This window comes from Pezoporus occidentalis, unplaced genomic scaffold (assembly GCF_034315485.1).
Source record: "Pezoporus occidentalis ecotype Australia unplaced genomic scaffold, CSIRO_AGI_Poc_V1 ctg259, whole genome shotgun sequence".
Classification (NCBI taxonomy): domain Eukaryota; kingdom Metazoa; phylum Chordata; class Aves; order Psittaciformes; family Psittacidae; genus Pezoporus; species Pezoporus occidentalis.
This window is the reverse complement of record NW_026914491.1, coordinates 225,133-240,248: the sequence shown is the minus strand read 5'-3', so window position 1 is coordinate 240,248 and position 15,116 is coordinate 225,133. Positions and strand designations below refer to the sequence as shown.

General features: G+C 55.0%; 1 protein-coding gene across 3 annotated transcripts in view; it reads right to left on the bottom strand.

Annotated features, from left to right (window-relative positions):
* Positions 1-1,668: 1,668 nt before the first annotated feature.
* CDH22 (cadherin 22) overlaps positions 1,669-15,116 on the bottom strand; it is a 50,852-nt gene continuing 37,404 nt past the window's right edge. For 2 of the 3 annotated variants that reach the window (XM_062623748.1, XM_062623749.1), the window contains 4 exons: positions 12,113-12,234; positions 11,711-11,828; positions 3,546-3,797; positions 1,669-2,275 (listed from right to left, as the gene is read on the bottom strand). In XM_062623748.1, coding sequence (XP_062479732.1) covers positions 1,737-2,275; positions 3,546-3,797; positions 11,711-11,828; positions 12,113-12,234 — 1,031 coding nt within the window. In that variant the 3' untranslated portion in view covers positions 1,669-1,736. The remainder of the gene's footprint in view (positions 2,276-3,545; positions 3,798-11,710; positions 11,829-12,112; positions 12,235-15,116) is intronic. The other variant, XM_062623750.1, reaches the window with a different exon arrangement.

The window sequence follows — 15,116 nt, the reverse complement described above, 5'->3', positions numbered from 1 at the left end:
GTGGGCAGACATGGGGGCAGCGGGCAGGAGCCATGGCAAAGATGCGTCCTGCCCCTCTCTGCCGTCAGGTCTCGCGCTGCAGGCAAGGGACCAACACCAGCAGCCGGGAAACAGAACACAGGAAAAAGTGAGCAAAATGAACATGCTGTACATTTACAGTTAAACCTTCTCCGAGGAGAGGAAAACACTCTCTGTGGCTAAACTAAAAGGACAAACCCAATGACAAGCCCAGGATGTGTCAGGCCTGGGAGGCCCTATCAGTTACCTATCAATCATGTAACTGATTTTTTGCCCCAGCATGAACAGATAAGGAGCTGCACTCTCCAGCATGGCCGAGAGCTGCCCAAGGCTGCTGCTCGATTGCTGCGGCGGGAGTCTGCAGGCTGGATGGGTGCAGGGCAGGGAGTGCTCTCCCCAGCATCATCTGGAGCAGGAGGAGCAACGGCACATCTCGCCGGCCTCCTCCTCAAATAAACTGCTTGTGAAGGCAGCCCCCGCCGTGGGAGCTGGTACCAGTTTCTGCAGGGCACTGTGGCAGGCTGGGGACACACCGGGCACCCTGTGGTGTCACAGGCCCACTGCCCAGCCTGCAGCAACCGGCTCGGCCATGCGGCAGCACCAGCAGGATCTGGCCTTGTGCACATGTCCTGGGGATGGCTTTTCTGTCACCAGTGGTGATGCTTTGCTGTCAGCTGGGTGTAAACAGGAATTATCACTCCAAACCAGGAGCTGGGGTTCTCTCGCACCCTACAGCGTGGTCCTCAAGCCAGGAGACAGCTCCCCTACCACTGGAGGCCAGGGTGCCCCTACATCCTGCCCCTGCCCTGTGCAGCCCGTGGTGTTTGGTAGGAAGCTGGTGCCTGGCTGAGAGCCCTGCAGAACCAGGCCCAGCCTGCTGAGGGGCTGCAGAGCCTATCGGGTAAGTGCTGCTCTGCACCCCCTATGCCTTGGTGGTGATGGGGATGTCCCTGTCCATCACCAGTGCCATGGAGCACATCAGGACCTCGCAGACAATGTCTGCTGTGCAGGGAGGGAGGGAGAGAGCCCCTTCAAATCACGAGTGTCTCATAACCACAAGGTATAAGAACTGAGAGGCGATGCAATCGCATTTAGAGGTGAAGTGTGTTTTGAAGTGAACTCTAGTGCAGAACGTAACCTTGGAGCCCAGATCCAGGACACGCACCCCCAGCACACACTGCCTCCACCCTGCGCCAGCAGCTGGGTGCTGCCGAGGAGCCCATGCACAGAGAGGAGGACCCCAAAGAGTGAGAGAACTTGTGGGGAAAAGCTGAAGAGAAGCTAAAAGCTTGTTTCCCTCTGCAAGGAAAGCTCTTAGAGAAATCAAAGCACTTCAAATGCTCTGACTCAAGTGACAAAAACAATTTAGGCAACAAAAGGCTCCCAGTTTGCTCTTCCTCTCCTGGAAAGGGCTCACTGAACAGATCAATTTAAATGATAATTTGTGGGGCAGAAACCCTCTGCAAACTCTCCTGAATTAGATTTTCTCTTTCTGAAATGAATGCGTAGTGCTTTAACAGAGACCAGTATTTAGGAGATGTTGTTGCCACAGCGGCTCCTTTGGGAACGCCAGCCCCTTGTGTGGAGGTGTCATGAACAGGAGGCGTGTGCCGAGGAGCCCATCAGCCATCACTGCATCCCCTCGGCACACGCTGAGCCCTCCTGGCATGGAGCCCGGTCCAGGAGCTGCTGGCACCTCCCAGGGGGTGGTGGGATGGCTACGAGGCGTCGGCGTCCTCCTCGCCCCTGCGCCCCGCATACAGCGCTGCCAGCTGCCGGAAACGCGGCCCCCAGCCCCCCAGGTAGGAGAAGTCCTGCTCCGAGCTGCTGGACCACGTGTTGATGGAGCTCAGCGAGGGCACCGGGGAGTCTGAGCCCTCGAAGGCGTAGGTCTGGAACGAGTCGTAGGGCGGCACAGATTGGTCCTCGTCCGCCTGCTCCACCTTCCTGCAGATATAGTCTCTGAACACCGAGAAGTCCAGGTCTGGGCTCTGCACCCACTGTGGGAGGGAATGGAGCTCGGAGGCCGGGTTTCCACTCAGGCCCCCCTCTCCTGCTATCCCCCCTCCGTCACCACCTTTGATCTCACTGAAGTCGTAGAGGCTGCGCAGGGCTGACATGTCATAGGCCTCTGTGTCCTGCTCACCACCCCCTTCATCGTTGTATTTGATGACATTGTCCCGCATGTCCTCATCATCCTCAGATGTCAGGTGGCTTTTGTGGTGTCGCTTCAGCGTGAGGATCAGCAGGATCAGCACTAGGAAAGGAGGAGATGGTCAGATGGGCACAGGGGCTTGTGCACACAGCTGGTGGGCACAGAGCACTGGCTCCTGCCAGCCAGGCTCATCAAGAAGCATGTGCTGTCTCACTAGCTCGGGGAGGTTTGCCCTGGCTCCAGTGTGGACCAGGAGCTTCCTTCCCCATGCAGTGTGACCACTGAAACAGGAGCGAGAGATGGATGGACACACGGCTGGACAGACAAACGGACGGATTCTGCAGAAGATGAGTAGGAAAAGGGGGTGCATGAATCACAGCAGCAGCCAAATGCTGGGAGGGTGAATGTGGAGCAGATGGCACAGAGCCTGAGCAGCGAGCCGCAGCTGTGTCCTGGATCATCATCCATTCATCCCATCACCTTTAAAGCACCGATGTGCACTTTATTCGTTTGGGCAATTAGGCAGAAATTTGTTTGCGCTGCGTCAGAAAATGAAACCGGTGTAAAGTGCACCCTGTGGGAAAGGGCTTTCTAAATGGAGACATGGCAGGAGGCTGGGAGCAGAGATATGCCAAGGAGAGGAGACTTCACTGAACACTGAGCTGGCCTCCACAAGCCAGTGGCTGTCTGGACAGCCCAGGACTCAGCTGAGGGCAGCACTGGTGTCGGAGGGCTTTCAGCAGCAGCAGCCATCAGGTGCCCTATGTTAAAGCTGAGGACAGCGCAACACCCCTCTCAGAGCCCCTTCCCACGTGCACACAAGCCCACACTTTCCTGCACCTTTATGCCATCCCGTGGTGCCCCAGCACAAGCTTGTGCCACCATGTCAGTGGCAGCCAGCAGCTTTCACGGGGTGCAGGGCCCTATGTGGGCAACGCTCTGGTTTGCGTGCACCTCCTGCCACACACTCATGCGCACTCTAACACCGACCCAGCCACCCGAGGCAAGAGCACAACCACGCGTCCCTCATGGGCCGCCACTGGCCACCACCTTGGGACACACACGCAGCCCATGCACTGCGGGACGCCTGCTGTGGCACAGCATGGCAGCCAGCCGGCAGCCCTCCGGTGCCCACGGGGCAGCAGCATGCAGCTGTGCACAGGGAGCCCTGCTTTGGCTGCCACCAGGCCCAGTGCACGCCGGAGCTTCCCGATGTTCACTCGCTGGCAGGGCCAAGCTTCCTGTCCCCACGCTGCAGCTACCAGCGAGCAGAGGAGCCTGCACCATGGCTGTGGCCTGTGCTCGTTGTGTGATGCTGGATGGAAAGGGGATGGACAGAACAGGAGGAGGCTGGGGACAGGCAGGCACTCACCAACCAGGATGAGGATGCACACTAGCAGTGCGATGAGGGCCCCGGGGCTCAGCGTAGCTGACACAACGTAGGCTGTGCTGTTGCAGGACTGGATGGCCCCGCTGCTGTCACAGCCACAGATACGGATGGTCAGAGTCCCTGTGCTGCTGAGGGCGGGGGGGCCACGGTCCACCACCAAAATGGGCAGCAAGTACACATCCTGCTCCTGGCGATTGAAGCCCACTCTCTGTGTGTGCACCGCAGCCGTGTTGTCTGCAGGGAACAAGTAAACCCACATCCAAGTCACTCCCATAGCACAGCCAGCAGGACTTGCCAGGAGCTCCCCTGTGCTCAAGACATCAGCGGCTGTTTGTACCAACACCAGCAGCCACCCCAGGAGGGGATGGGGCCTCCGTCCTCTCCATCACAGGGGAGCAGGGAGCCAGCCTGAGGCTCCCCTGCACTGCAGCAACCTGAGCAGCCAGGGGCAGCCAGCTCTGCTCCAGCATGTGCCCCTTGGCCAGGTCCCCCAGGGCAGCCCAGCATCTCCTCAGCAAACGGCGAGCCCGGCAAAGGAGCAGCAGCACGCGGGTGCTTGGGCCGTGCTGACAGACAATGCAGTAGGAGTAGAGAGAGGGAAAAACCTTCCTGAAGACCCTCAAAGAGTGACACAGGGCAGGAATGATAAAAATCAGTTGCTGACATGGAGACCAGAGTAGACAATTAACTGCTTCCAAACCCAAGAGCTGTGGGTGAAGGGTCCTGCCTCAGGCGGAGGACCCTAGGACCCGCAGTCACTTATTGAGGAGCAGGCAGAGCTCCTTCCAAGCCTCCCAGCCAAGCCAGCATCCTCCTCCCCATCTGCTCAAACCCTGCAGTTTCAGGGGCTCAGCCGGCACAGCACAACCCATTACAATCCCATTAACACGGCCACTTCATGGGACCCTCCAGGGCCCCAGTGCCAGAGATGAACCCAAGCAGCAGCGGTGCCCGGAAAACCTGGAGCAGGGAGGGTAGGAACAGGGACTGAAAATCAGCTCAGCTCCCTGCTCATGTGTGCTACTTACTGCCAGCTTGAATGGGCAAGAAGGGATTGAACAGTAGTTGAACAATTGCAGCCAGAAGTTGCTGCTGTCTGAAGTCTTTATCTAATAAAAGGTAGATTGGTGCACTCACAGCGAGGTGCTGCTGTCTACAGACTTTCTTCTCGTTGCACCTGATTTATGCTGGACTGGCCCCTTTCTGTATCAGTCAGCTTTTCGATTGGAAAAGGCATCTATTCTAATTCTGGCTCCTGGGCTGCCTGCCACCACGGAAATTGCTGTATGGATTGGGTGCTGCACGGGAGCATGCGGGCACGGCAGGGACAGGAGCAAGGCAAGAGCACAGCAGGGAGACAGGCGCCCACCTGGAAGCAGGGCAGATCCCTCGGCGCTGCAGCTGCAGCAGAGCTCATCTGCCCCTGGCTGGGGTAAGGCTGGTCTCTGCTTCAGGGCAGCCTGGAAGAGGAGGAGCTGGGGCAATCTGTGCTCCCCCAGCGTGTGCTGCAGCCCAGCATGGGTAAGTGCAGCAAGAAGGAGGAAGATGGGCTGTCTGTGCCCAGAGGGGAGGAAGCCGTGCACAGGCTGGTGTCTAGAACAGCACTGAGCTCTCATGGTGCTAAATACCAGCTGCTGCTTCCTATTGTCAGGCTCCTGGACTCAGCCCACCAGTTTTCTGTGTTGCCAGAATATGGCTGCATTGCTGGGGAGAGTGGAGCCTTTCAGCTGGGGAGAGCTGATTCCACCATAAAGGAGACACGGAGAAAGCCATCTCTTTCAGCTCACCTCAGAGCCCAGGTCTGCCTTGAAGAGCTCAACGTGGGAAAGGCAAGGACACTGGAGAGAAGACCACACCAGCCAACATCAGGAGGCTGCACTGAATGCCACAAGGGCGATACTCAAAACCAGATCTTACTCATGCACACAGAACTGTGCTGCAGGTCACTAGACAAAACTCTTCATTCGGATGTAGCATCTTTTATCCACTAAAGGAATTTTCTGGGTAACCTCACTTATCCCTGCTCACAGCAGAAGACTTCAGGCAGGCAACATCCTTAGGAGCACAGAGCACAAGATAGCATAAGGCAAATGCTTGCACGAGTCGATCTGGGGATAATTTGCCTCAGAGGGAGACACTTCACACAATGTCAGCTCGCTGCCTGCAAGGCTGCACACCCAGCACTGACCCATGCTTTGAGTCAGATGTGATCTGAGTGCTGCAGTGTCCCCAGCACATGGAGGGCATCACCCAGATTGGAGAGCACAACCTTTCTGCACCACACGCATTGCCTGGCTTCTCCGTACAGGAGGCAGGGACCACCGACTCTACCTGGGCAGCCACCAGGTCCTGCCAGACGTGGCCACCTTGTCTGAGATGTGGCACCAGCACAGAGGCAACTGGCATAGCCACTGGGGAGCACCAGCAGCGGAGTCTGCTGAGAAGCTGCCTATTACCTACTAAGGATGAGAGAGGAAAATAATTATTGTTATGCTAATCCTTCACACAAAGGTAACCAGATCTCACTGAGTGCTGCTCGATCAGCTTGCTGCAGCATAGGAGGCACATATAAATAATGTTAATGGCACCAGGTTAGCAAGAGGCCAAGGACTAACTCCTAGCTTGCCCAGCTAAACATAAGCCTTGGGCATCTGGAACCAGGGGAGATAAAGCCACAGGACAAACGGGACAGACCACCTCACCGTGCGTGAGCAAGGCTCTGGCCCTTGCCCCAGGAAGTTCGCCTTTGCTGGCACCACCACAGCAGTCAAGTAGCTAAGCCTGAGCTGGGGATCAGAGGACCCTGGCACACAGCCCAGTACCTCCACGTGCTGCTCAGCCTGTGTCTGGCCTGGGTGTGATAAACCGCTGTGCTTGGGAGCTCCCGCAGCCGCCCAGGGAGCATCCCTCCAGCACTGCGAAACCGCCGGTGCAGCTCCAGCTCTTCACCTCCCTGGAAATGCAGCAGAAGGCTGGCGACTCCCCTTCTGTTCACAGCCAGCTCCAGCTCCTGTGAGGGACTTGCCACAAGGCACACCATATTTTTAGAAACAATCTCTAGGAATCAAGGGGAAATACATGTGCAAGTCACAGAGAGGCAGCCGCTAACCTCAGCTCAGCTGAGACTGCTCAGGCAGCACATCGCACCGCTGAGCCCCCTCACCGCCAAGTAGGGGAAGAAGTATTCTCACTGCTGAACTCTCAAAGTGAAAATAAAGCAGCTAGTACTTAAATATATCAGCAGCACAACAGACAGCTCTGCTCTGAGAAAGCTCAGCTCAGGAGGGGCTGAGTCTTGCCCCATAACCCCAGACTTGGTGCTAGGGAGAGAGAGAAACATTACAACTACAAACCAGTATTTCAAATACCATTTTCTCCTGAACAAGGTGATGTGAGCACTTCCCACAGGACGGAGATCCACAGGAATTTCACACCACCTATGATGTTGCTTTACCAAGGCTGGCCAGTCAGACCCCAGTCCAGCTGAGACCAGTTCACTTCAGGCGCTGGGATGGCTCTAGCTACCTCCCTGCTGGCCACCACTGTGCCCAAGCTTCCTAAGCACCTGGATAACTCTTCTCTGTTCCATAGTTACACCCCTGTTATTCCCAAACTTCTTCTGTATTTCTTTGTGAGATACTCCAGAAAAAGCACTGCTGCTGCCATGCAGCGTAGTCTATCTGACCATAGACGTAAAGAAAATTTTGCCCAGATCTGGGAAAATGCATCCAAACCTCCTATGAAACAGCGTAATTTCTCTGCACAGTTGCTTTTCTACATGCTGCTGACTGAAGGCAGTTGCTTCAGAATGTGTCTTGGTGCAGATTTGTTTGTATCAGCACAGCCTGAGTCGTTGTGGAAAGCCAGGCAAGCCTGGCCCAGCGGCCTCTCGCATCTCTTCCTCTGTAGCAGCTTTCTCTTAAGTCCAGTTCTGGGGTCACGAGGTTGAGGAACAGCATTTCCCAGGCAGTGGTACTGATATTCGAGCAGATGTTAATCCACAGCTTTCCTGCACAGATGCATTTGAATCACTACATTTATGCTTTCCTGGCCTGTCTTTCCAAGGCTGTACTTTGCGCTGTGGTCACACCACTCTAACGGTCATGCCATGTGTTCTCTGAAGCCTCAAGCCAAATCTTCTCCTATCGTTGCCATCTTGCTGCACAAACTGACATTTCCTCTGCAGGTTTCCTACGCCGCCCTCTTCCTGACCACACAGTGATGTTATCCCATGTCACATCATATCACCTTGTGCAACGGACAGGAGATGGCACCTCTGCCTGCTCTGAGGAGCAGACAAGCCAGAAATCAAGATGAGTCAAGAATGCAGGGACCAGTCAATACTGCTGCAAGAGGAAAGCTCAAGAATGCAATATACTCTGGTGGTACTCTAGGAGTAATACAGGAATTCTGTCTCTCAGACTCTGTCTCCAAAGAGGCTCTTGGCAGCTTCAAAGATAGAAATAATAAATCCTTCCCATAACTCAATCTTAAACAGTGTTAGGAGACCAGAAGGGAGCAAGCTACCTCCAGTTTGGATTTCGACATCCATGCCCTCTCCCATGCCCCAGGACCCCACCAGCACGTGCCTTTCCCTGCTCTGGCAGCCGTTCTGCAGCTCCGGTGCCCAGGCACGCCGGCTCCAGGGAGGTGCGTTCAGACCCCTCCAGCCCCAGGCAGGAGCAGCTGCAGAAGAAGAATCTGATTCTTCTCTTTTGCCTCTTCCTTCTCCCAGGTTCTCTGGGCCAGACCAGACCACTCCTGCTCTTTGCCTTTGCTCAGCCCCACACAGATTCGATGCTCTTTTTCACTTCACTGTCAGACCAGTGTCTGAGCTGCTCATGCTAACAACAACATCCCTGCGGGGCTGGAGGAGGCTTTCTCTATCCTGAGGCAATCCTGGAATCCTAACATTTTGCTTTTGATTGTTAGGATTTTCTGATCTTCTATCACCCGTTACATACTCTTAATGAGACCTGCAGAGAGTTCAGACATCTGCTTGCCTAGCCCTTGAGCTCTGGAGTCAGTAGCTCCATGTGTCACTCCATATTATCTACCACCCCCTCCAGGTTGCTGGGCTCGGATGCTTTCTACCCTCCCTTCCAACACAATTAGCATTTCTTGGAGAGTATGATTTCAGGCTTTAATCGCCTTTGATCCTGCTGTAATCAATTTTCTCAGGCCAGAAAGATGCAGCAAAAGGCAAGTTGGGAGGCAGAGGATGGTGAATGCCTTTGGAATTGCACCAACTGGAGCTGGGTGAGGTCAGCTTTTCCAGTTTTATCTCTTCCTTACGCCCCTTAATTTGCTGGGCATCTTCCTTCTTGATTGCGGCTGTTGTTACCACACATGACACATTTATTCCTTGTGCGATGAATTAGGAAGTGCTTGAGCACTCCCTTGGACAGAGCAAGATCAAGGAAGGAGAGATACCCACCGGAAATGGTAGTATTGCTAGAAGCCTGACTTGTGCAAAGTGGCTCTAATCCAGCTAGTGCAGTTTCCTGCAGGGTCACCTTTCGCTCCTGTATCCCTGAACTGGAGCATCAGAGGCAGCTCTGGGTGCTGCTGGGAGGTGACGAACGGGGCTGCAGATGTTCACTGCAGGCACCTTGCAAGGGCCACCCCCACTCTGAGCTGTTCTGGCTGCAGCGGGACCTGACCCAGTGGGGTCTGGGTGAGCAGCAGCACCATGACCATACCATGGTGTATCAGGCTGCAGGAGACCTGCCCTGTGACCACCACACTTACCGGCAGGTACTCCATCCTCAAGTTCCTCATCTGATGGACAGGATGCCCCATCCATCACCCTGGGCCTTCTCCAAAACCCTTGCAGTCTTCCTCCACACTCCATGAGGAGCCCTCTAAGAGCCCAGCAGTGCTGCAGCCACTGGTGCTCCTCCCAGCTGCTAGCCCTGCCACAGCCTGGGGCTCTTGCCCTGCCTGAAGAATGGTAAAGGGAGCTCTCCCAAGTGGATGCTGATCTCTACCGCACTGACGACAAGTCACCCTCCTGAGATGGCTTGCAGGGGCCGAGCGAAGTAGGTGCAAAGCAAAAGAGAGGATTTAAGCAAAGCTGAGAGAATCCATCTGTGCTGACATCCATCAGTGTCACTCCTTGGCTGCAAAAGCAATATTTATAAATCACGTTTCAAAACTGGTTACAAATTTGCACGAAGAAACAGATGGGCTGGTGGTAGCAGTTTGTCACCACTGATATTTATATGGAGGAGTAGAGCCAAGTGCAAGAGGGGCAAACGCACAAGAGCGAGGCAAGAGGGGGAGCAAAAGAGGGTGCAGCAAAGGAACCCAGGAGGGCAGGGAGCGAAGGTGAGCACACTTAGGTGCTCAATGGACTAGGGGGAAGGAATCAAAAGAAGGGAGATAGCACTTAAACACATGCATGTTAGAAGTGAGAGGTGCCTCCATCTGCACAGGCAGCTGCCTCCTCTTGCCGTGGAAGACAGCACTGCTTGCAATTGGGAGGGTCTCCAAGCACCCTGGGAATAACCCTGCAGCAACAGCATTTGTTTTCCCAAGAGCAGAAGGCGGGAGGTGATGCCAGCTTTCACTCATTTTATGCAGTGTTGCACCACATGCAGAGTTTGTGGGATCGTTTAGCACGAAGGTGCAACGAGAGCCTCATCCCACTCAAGAGAGCAGCAGCTCTGGAGGAGGCAGCAGCGCACGAGCCCATGCCCTGTGCCCTCCGGCAGCCCCCACCACGTCCGGACAGGTCCCTCCTGCCGGGCAGGTGGAGCAGCAGCCACGGCTCCGGGGTCGGAACCAGCCACGGCTCAGGGCAGCGAGTGCAGCCCCGTGCTCCTCAGAGCTCCTGGAGAGCTCTGGTGAGGATGGGCAGCAGGGTGGAATCTGGCACGCTTAGGCACATCCTCACAAGGTCCTTCGAGCAAGTTAATCACTGGGCGTGGGGCAAAAGCTTGCAAAGGATTTAAGCTTGCTTAGATGATAAGAAGCAAAGGTCTTGTGAGAACAGCTGCCCGGGAGTGCCAGGGAGGGACTTGGGCCAGGGACAGTGGCACTTTTTAAGACACAAAGCATTACTGGTCCTTCTATGATTGTGTCTGAAGCTTTCTGGTGCAAATTCCATTTTGACTATCCCTAATAATGCTGAAGCAAACTGAGCGAGCACGATCTTATGTCGGCAGAAGGTTCCTCCGATAAGCTCAGAACAAACTAAATCAGACTTTTGATAGATGAAACTGCAAAAACAGAGGAAAAAAAGGGTTTGGAAAACAAAGAAGTATTTTAATGTGATTTGCTGGTTTCCATCTGGGCTGGCTCCTTTGGCAAGAAAGTACATATCTGGCTGGATAAAACCCCAGTATGTGCAAGGGTCCCTGCTGTACTTACTGTTGCAATCAGCACCTAAATTCACTCAGAAGCCCAGTCAAAAATAGGAAGCAGCCTGGTAACGACCTTTCTGGGTTGTTATTGTCCACACGCACGAAGCCTGACCCTGCAGTCCACAAGCGAGGGCTCAGCCAGAAAAATCCTGCATCACAGCCTGTTGGTTACATCGGCAGTTTGGGATCATGGGGAGCCCCCCAGCCCAGAGATGCAAAGAACTGGGAGCTTCCCAGGGGAGGGTACTCCTGAGCCACCACCTAAACGGGGGATCCAGCTCTGCTGGCCACATCCCAGGTAACCCCAAGGGCTGCTGCAGGCTCCCGAGCCTGTGTCGAGGCACAGGGGCTGCCCACCCGCACGGCAGACCTGGGATGACCGGCACTCCGGGACAGATAAATCACAATGCTCAAACTGGGAGCATGTTCATCTGTAAATCCACATCGTGTCCTTGCCTTCAGGCAGGTTGGAGATTTTGCATCAAGAAAGGGACCGAGGGCCCTGAAAACACAAAGCCTAAGGAGACAGCGCAAGAGGAGCTTTGGAGCTTCGGCAGCAGAGAAGGAAGCTAGCAGAGCCTCCCTGAGGAAATCCAAACTGCTAGCTGATCTGTCCCACCATTCCAGGTTGGCAAAGGAGCCTTGTGGAGTGCCCGGAGGATCCTCAGCTCCATCCGGCATAGACGGACCATATGCCCACAGCTCTGCCTCCCTCCCCATGGCCAGCAGTGCCACCCAGCCCACAGGCAGCAGGATTGGGAAGGGTGCAGCAGGGCTTACCCTTGATATCCAGCAGGGAAAAGTGGTGATTGTTGGTGGCTTCAGGTGCCAGTGTGAAATAGAAGCGATGGCCGCTCTGAGGCTCATCACGGTCCACAACACTTATTGTCTGGATCAGCTGTGGGGAGAAAGCAGAGGTGAGTGTCATTGCTGCCTCTGCAGCCCTGCGCACAGGCCCTGCTCACCAGGTCCAGCCCAGCAGAGCACCACTGCCTGCTGCCACAGCAAGGGACAAGCCTTTGCCCCACAGATGGGCTTAGCTGCGGGACACCAGCAAAGCCGTGACGGTGGTTGCATGGGAAGATGTTCAGGCAGAAGGGGAAGAACGGGCAGGCTGGCATGGTCCAGAGCTCTGCAGGCACTGATGGAAACCTGGGAGAAGGGCTGGGGAATACCCACTACCTGGCCTGGCTTGGCATCCTCACACACAGCAGCTTCATATGGGGTGGCAAGCTCAGGCGGATTGTCATTCACGTCCAGGATACGAATACGGAGGGAGGCTCTCGACACCTGTGAGTGATTATCTGAAACACAGAAAGAAGCAGAGCTTCAGCAGGAAGTGCCATCTGCTGCTAGCAGGGAGCAAACCCTCCTCACCCCTGCCCATCCAGAGGGCACTGCAGCCACGCAGCTGCTGCCAGCACAGAGGGTCCCATGGCACAGACCATTCCTGTGGGCTCCCGCAGTCTCCCTGCTCTGCTTTGCAGCAAAGAGTGAGCTGTGCTGAGCAACAAGGACTCCCAAAATGCTGCTGTTGGTCTGATCTACCCTGGAAAGGCTGAGCAAACCCAGGTGTGAGGGCATCGCACCCTGACTGGATCCTGACCTTGACAGCCCAGGGGTTAGCAGCAGCAGCTGAGAGGCGAGTGAGCAGAGCCGGGATAGGAAAGACCTAGGATCAACCAAGAGCACAGGGCAGTGATCAGAGCACCTCCAGCACATGGTAGTGACCTGGGGGTGAACGCTGCCTGTCAGGGCAGGAGGCTCCTGCCCTGGGACCGAGCCTTGCACACTGACACCCGTTCTTGCGTTGCCATCAGCAGCTTGCACTGAGCCCGCCACTGTTTGCCAGCTGGTGCCGGGGGGGTCATGCAGCAAGACCAAGGGCACCCCACACTCACCAGCCCAGGGGCCGCAGCCGGATCTCCCCTCTCCTGGGGCATGGAGCTGCTGGGCCGGAGCTGCGCCCACTGGTGCTGCTCTTGGCACATGGGACAGGGATTGCATCTACAGCTCCATTCACTGCAGTGCTGCTCCAGCGCAGGCACGCGCTGCAAAGGTACATTGAGCCCTCGGCTGTAAGGTTATAAATCACTCCGGAGAGCCTAATGTTTTCTGAAGCACCTCATGCACTTCCAGAAATGAGAACTCCCTCATGCCCCATCTCCTTTGTTTTACCCAGAGGTTGCAACTGTGACAGACCTGATGCCTCTCCCCTCGCTCAGGCAGCAGCTCTGCTGCCTGTTTGCCTATGAAATTAATGCTGCCCCCCCCCCCCCCCCCCCCATCAGGTGGGGGAGAACCCAGGGGAGAGGAGATTTAGTGCTGCTCCATAATTAGCCAGGAACCTAAGCCCCCTCCCCTGAGCTGCCTTCACCCTGTTCTCACGTTATCACTCCCTCTCACCCAGACCAGCTGCTCTAGTGATTAGATTTGGAGGAGGGAGGCAGAAGTCGTGACTAAAAGCCTGGAACTATGTGTTATTTTAAAAGGTATGTTGGTGCAGTGAAGTAAACTGCAATTGCTTTCAGGGAGAGAGCAAGGGGGAGGCAGCGGGGTGGGAAGGGATCCAGGGGAGGTGGAGGAGATGCGCCTGATGGCCACGGCGCCACAGATGAGGAGGAAAAAGGGCTCAGTTCCTGTAAGGAGGACAACAGCATCTCATCACCCCCTCCCCAGCCTGCAGGCAGACGGACAGCCATCCCCGCTGCTCAGCTCTGAGCAGGCTGGCATTGCCCTGGAGGCACTGCTGAGAGAACGATTAGGAAAGGCAAAAAGAGCAGGGAGGACCCCATCTCTTTCCCTTCCTACGCACAACCGGGAGGAGCAGTTCCAGAGTGCCCAAGCTGTGAGCGGGAGCCGATCCCAGTGCTGCCGAGTCTCCCCAGGACCTCTCGGCATGGCACATCCACGGGGGCTCTGTGGGGTCAAGGTGGACTCTGGGTGAGCCTGAGCGCAGCCACTTCCCTTCAAGACCTCTCACAGCCCCATCAGGAGGGCCAGTACTTTTAGAGCTTGACGTACCCATAGGCCTAGCCCCATCCCCATCATCAGTGAGCAGCTGCCAGGAATGGTTTATGGCACGCACATGAGTGGGTTCATCTATGTGCCAAGGACCCACACCGACCCTCTGCCAGAGCCATAACTAACATCCTGCTGCCCTGAGCACAGCTTGAAGCACGGCTGTCCTGTCATAAACCCCCTCTCCTTTTGCCCCTTCTGAAGCTGCTGAACCCTGAGGTTCACACTTACTCGTGGCTCAGTGACAGGGTTAAAATTCATCATCTCCAGGAACATCAAGGCTAAAAATGCAATCACTGCATGATTTTCTACTCTTTCAGTGAAGCACACATCGGCTTCTTCTTATTTTGGCTGGACTGTAATCTATTTGAAGGTTCCTCAATGCTTTACTTATCAACTTCCCCCTTTCCTTTGAGGCAGTACCTGGATTTATGGGTGGAAAATATAAAATATGGTTAGATGTATTTGAGAAAAGTTAACTCCAAAGCATATGAGAGGTGCTTTCTGTAACTATGTGGCATAAACTGATCTTATGATGGTCAGAAGCGCAATTCAGACTGTTGGAGTATGCCTGTGATGAAAGGCATGATGTGCAAGGCCAAAAGCTTCCTCTACGCGCACACCAGTTGTGTGCACGCACCTCTTCACAGGCTGCAGCACACAGAAATTAATGTCCTGGGTGGACAGGGGCCACAGGATGGCACAGAAACACACCCTGGAAGGGCTCTGCACGCAGCGCGCAGCCAGTGTGCAGTGGAGGCTGCACGGGCCGGGCCAAGTGCGACGGGAGAGGAAAACCAGTCACCTTCCCTTGCAGCGCCTCTCCTCCGTATCCCAGCTCAGCTGACTGACATGCAAATTAGTTCAATTATTTCTTCTTCTAAAATAAATTATATTTTGCAGTGGCTGCAATATGTTGTGTCAGGCAAAATTACATTCAATATTTTTAAACTAATTGATGTCAGCCTTGAGAAAACCTGATTGACAGCAGTGAGGAAACTAGGCTGCTACCTAAACGCTTTCCTAAATTAAAATTAAACATGCCATTTTTCTGCATTTCCTTCAGGAGCTGGAATGCTATTAATCTGAAAGAGACATGGAAAATACACAGAAGAAGGGGGAAATGCTGGAAGCACAGCAGTGCACTACGGGAGCTTCAGGCTGA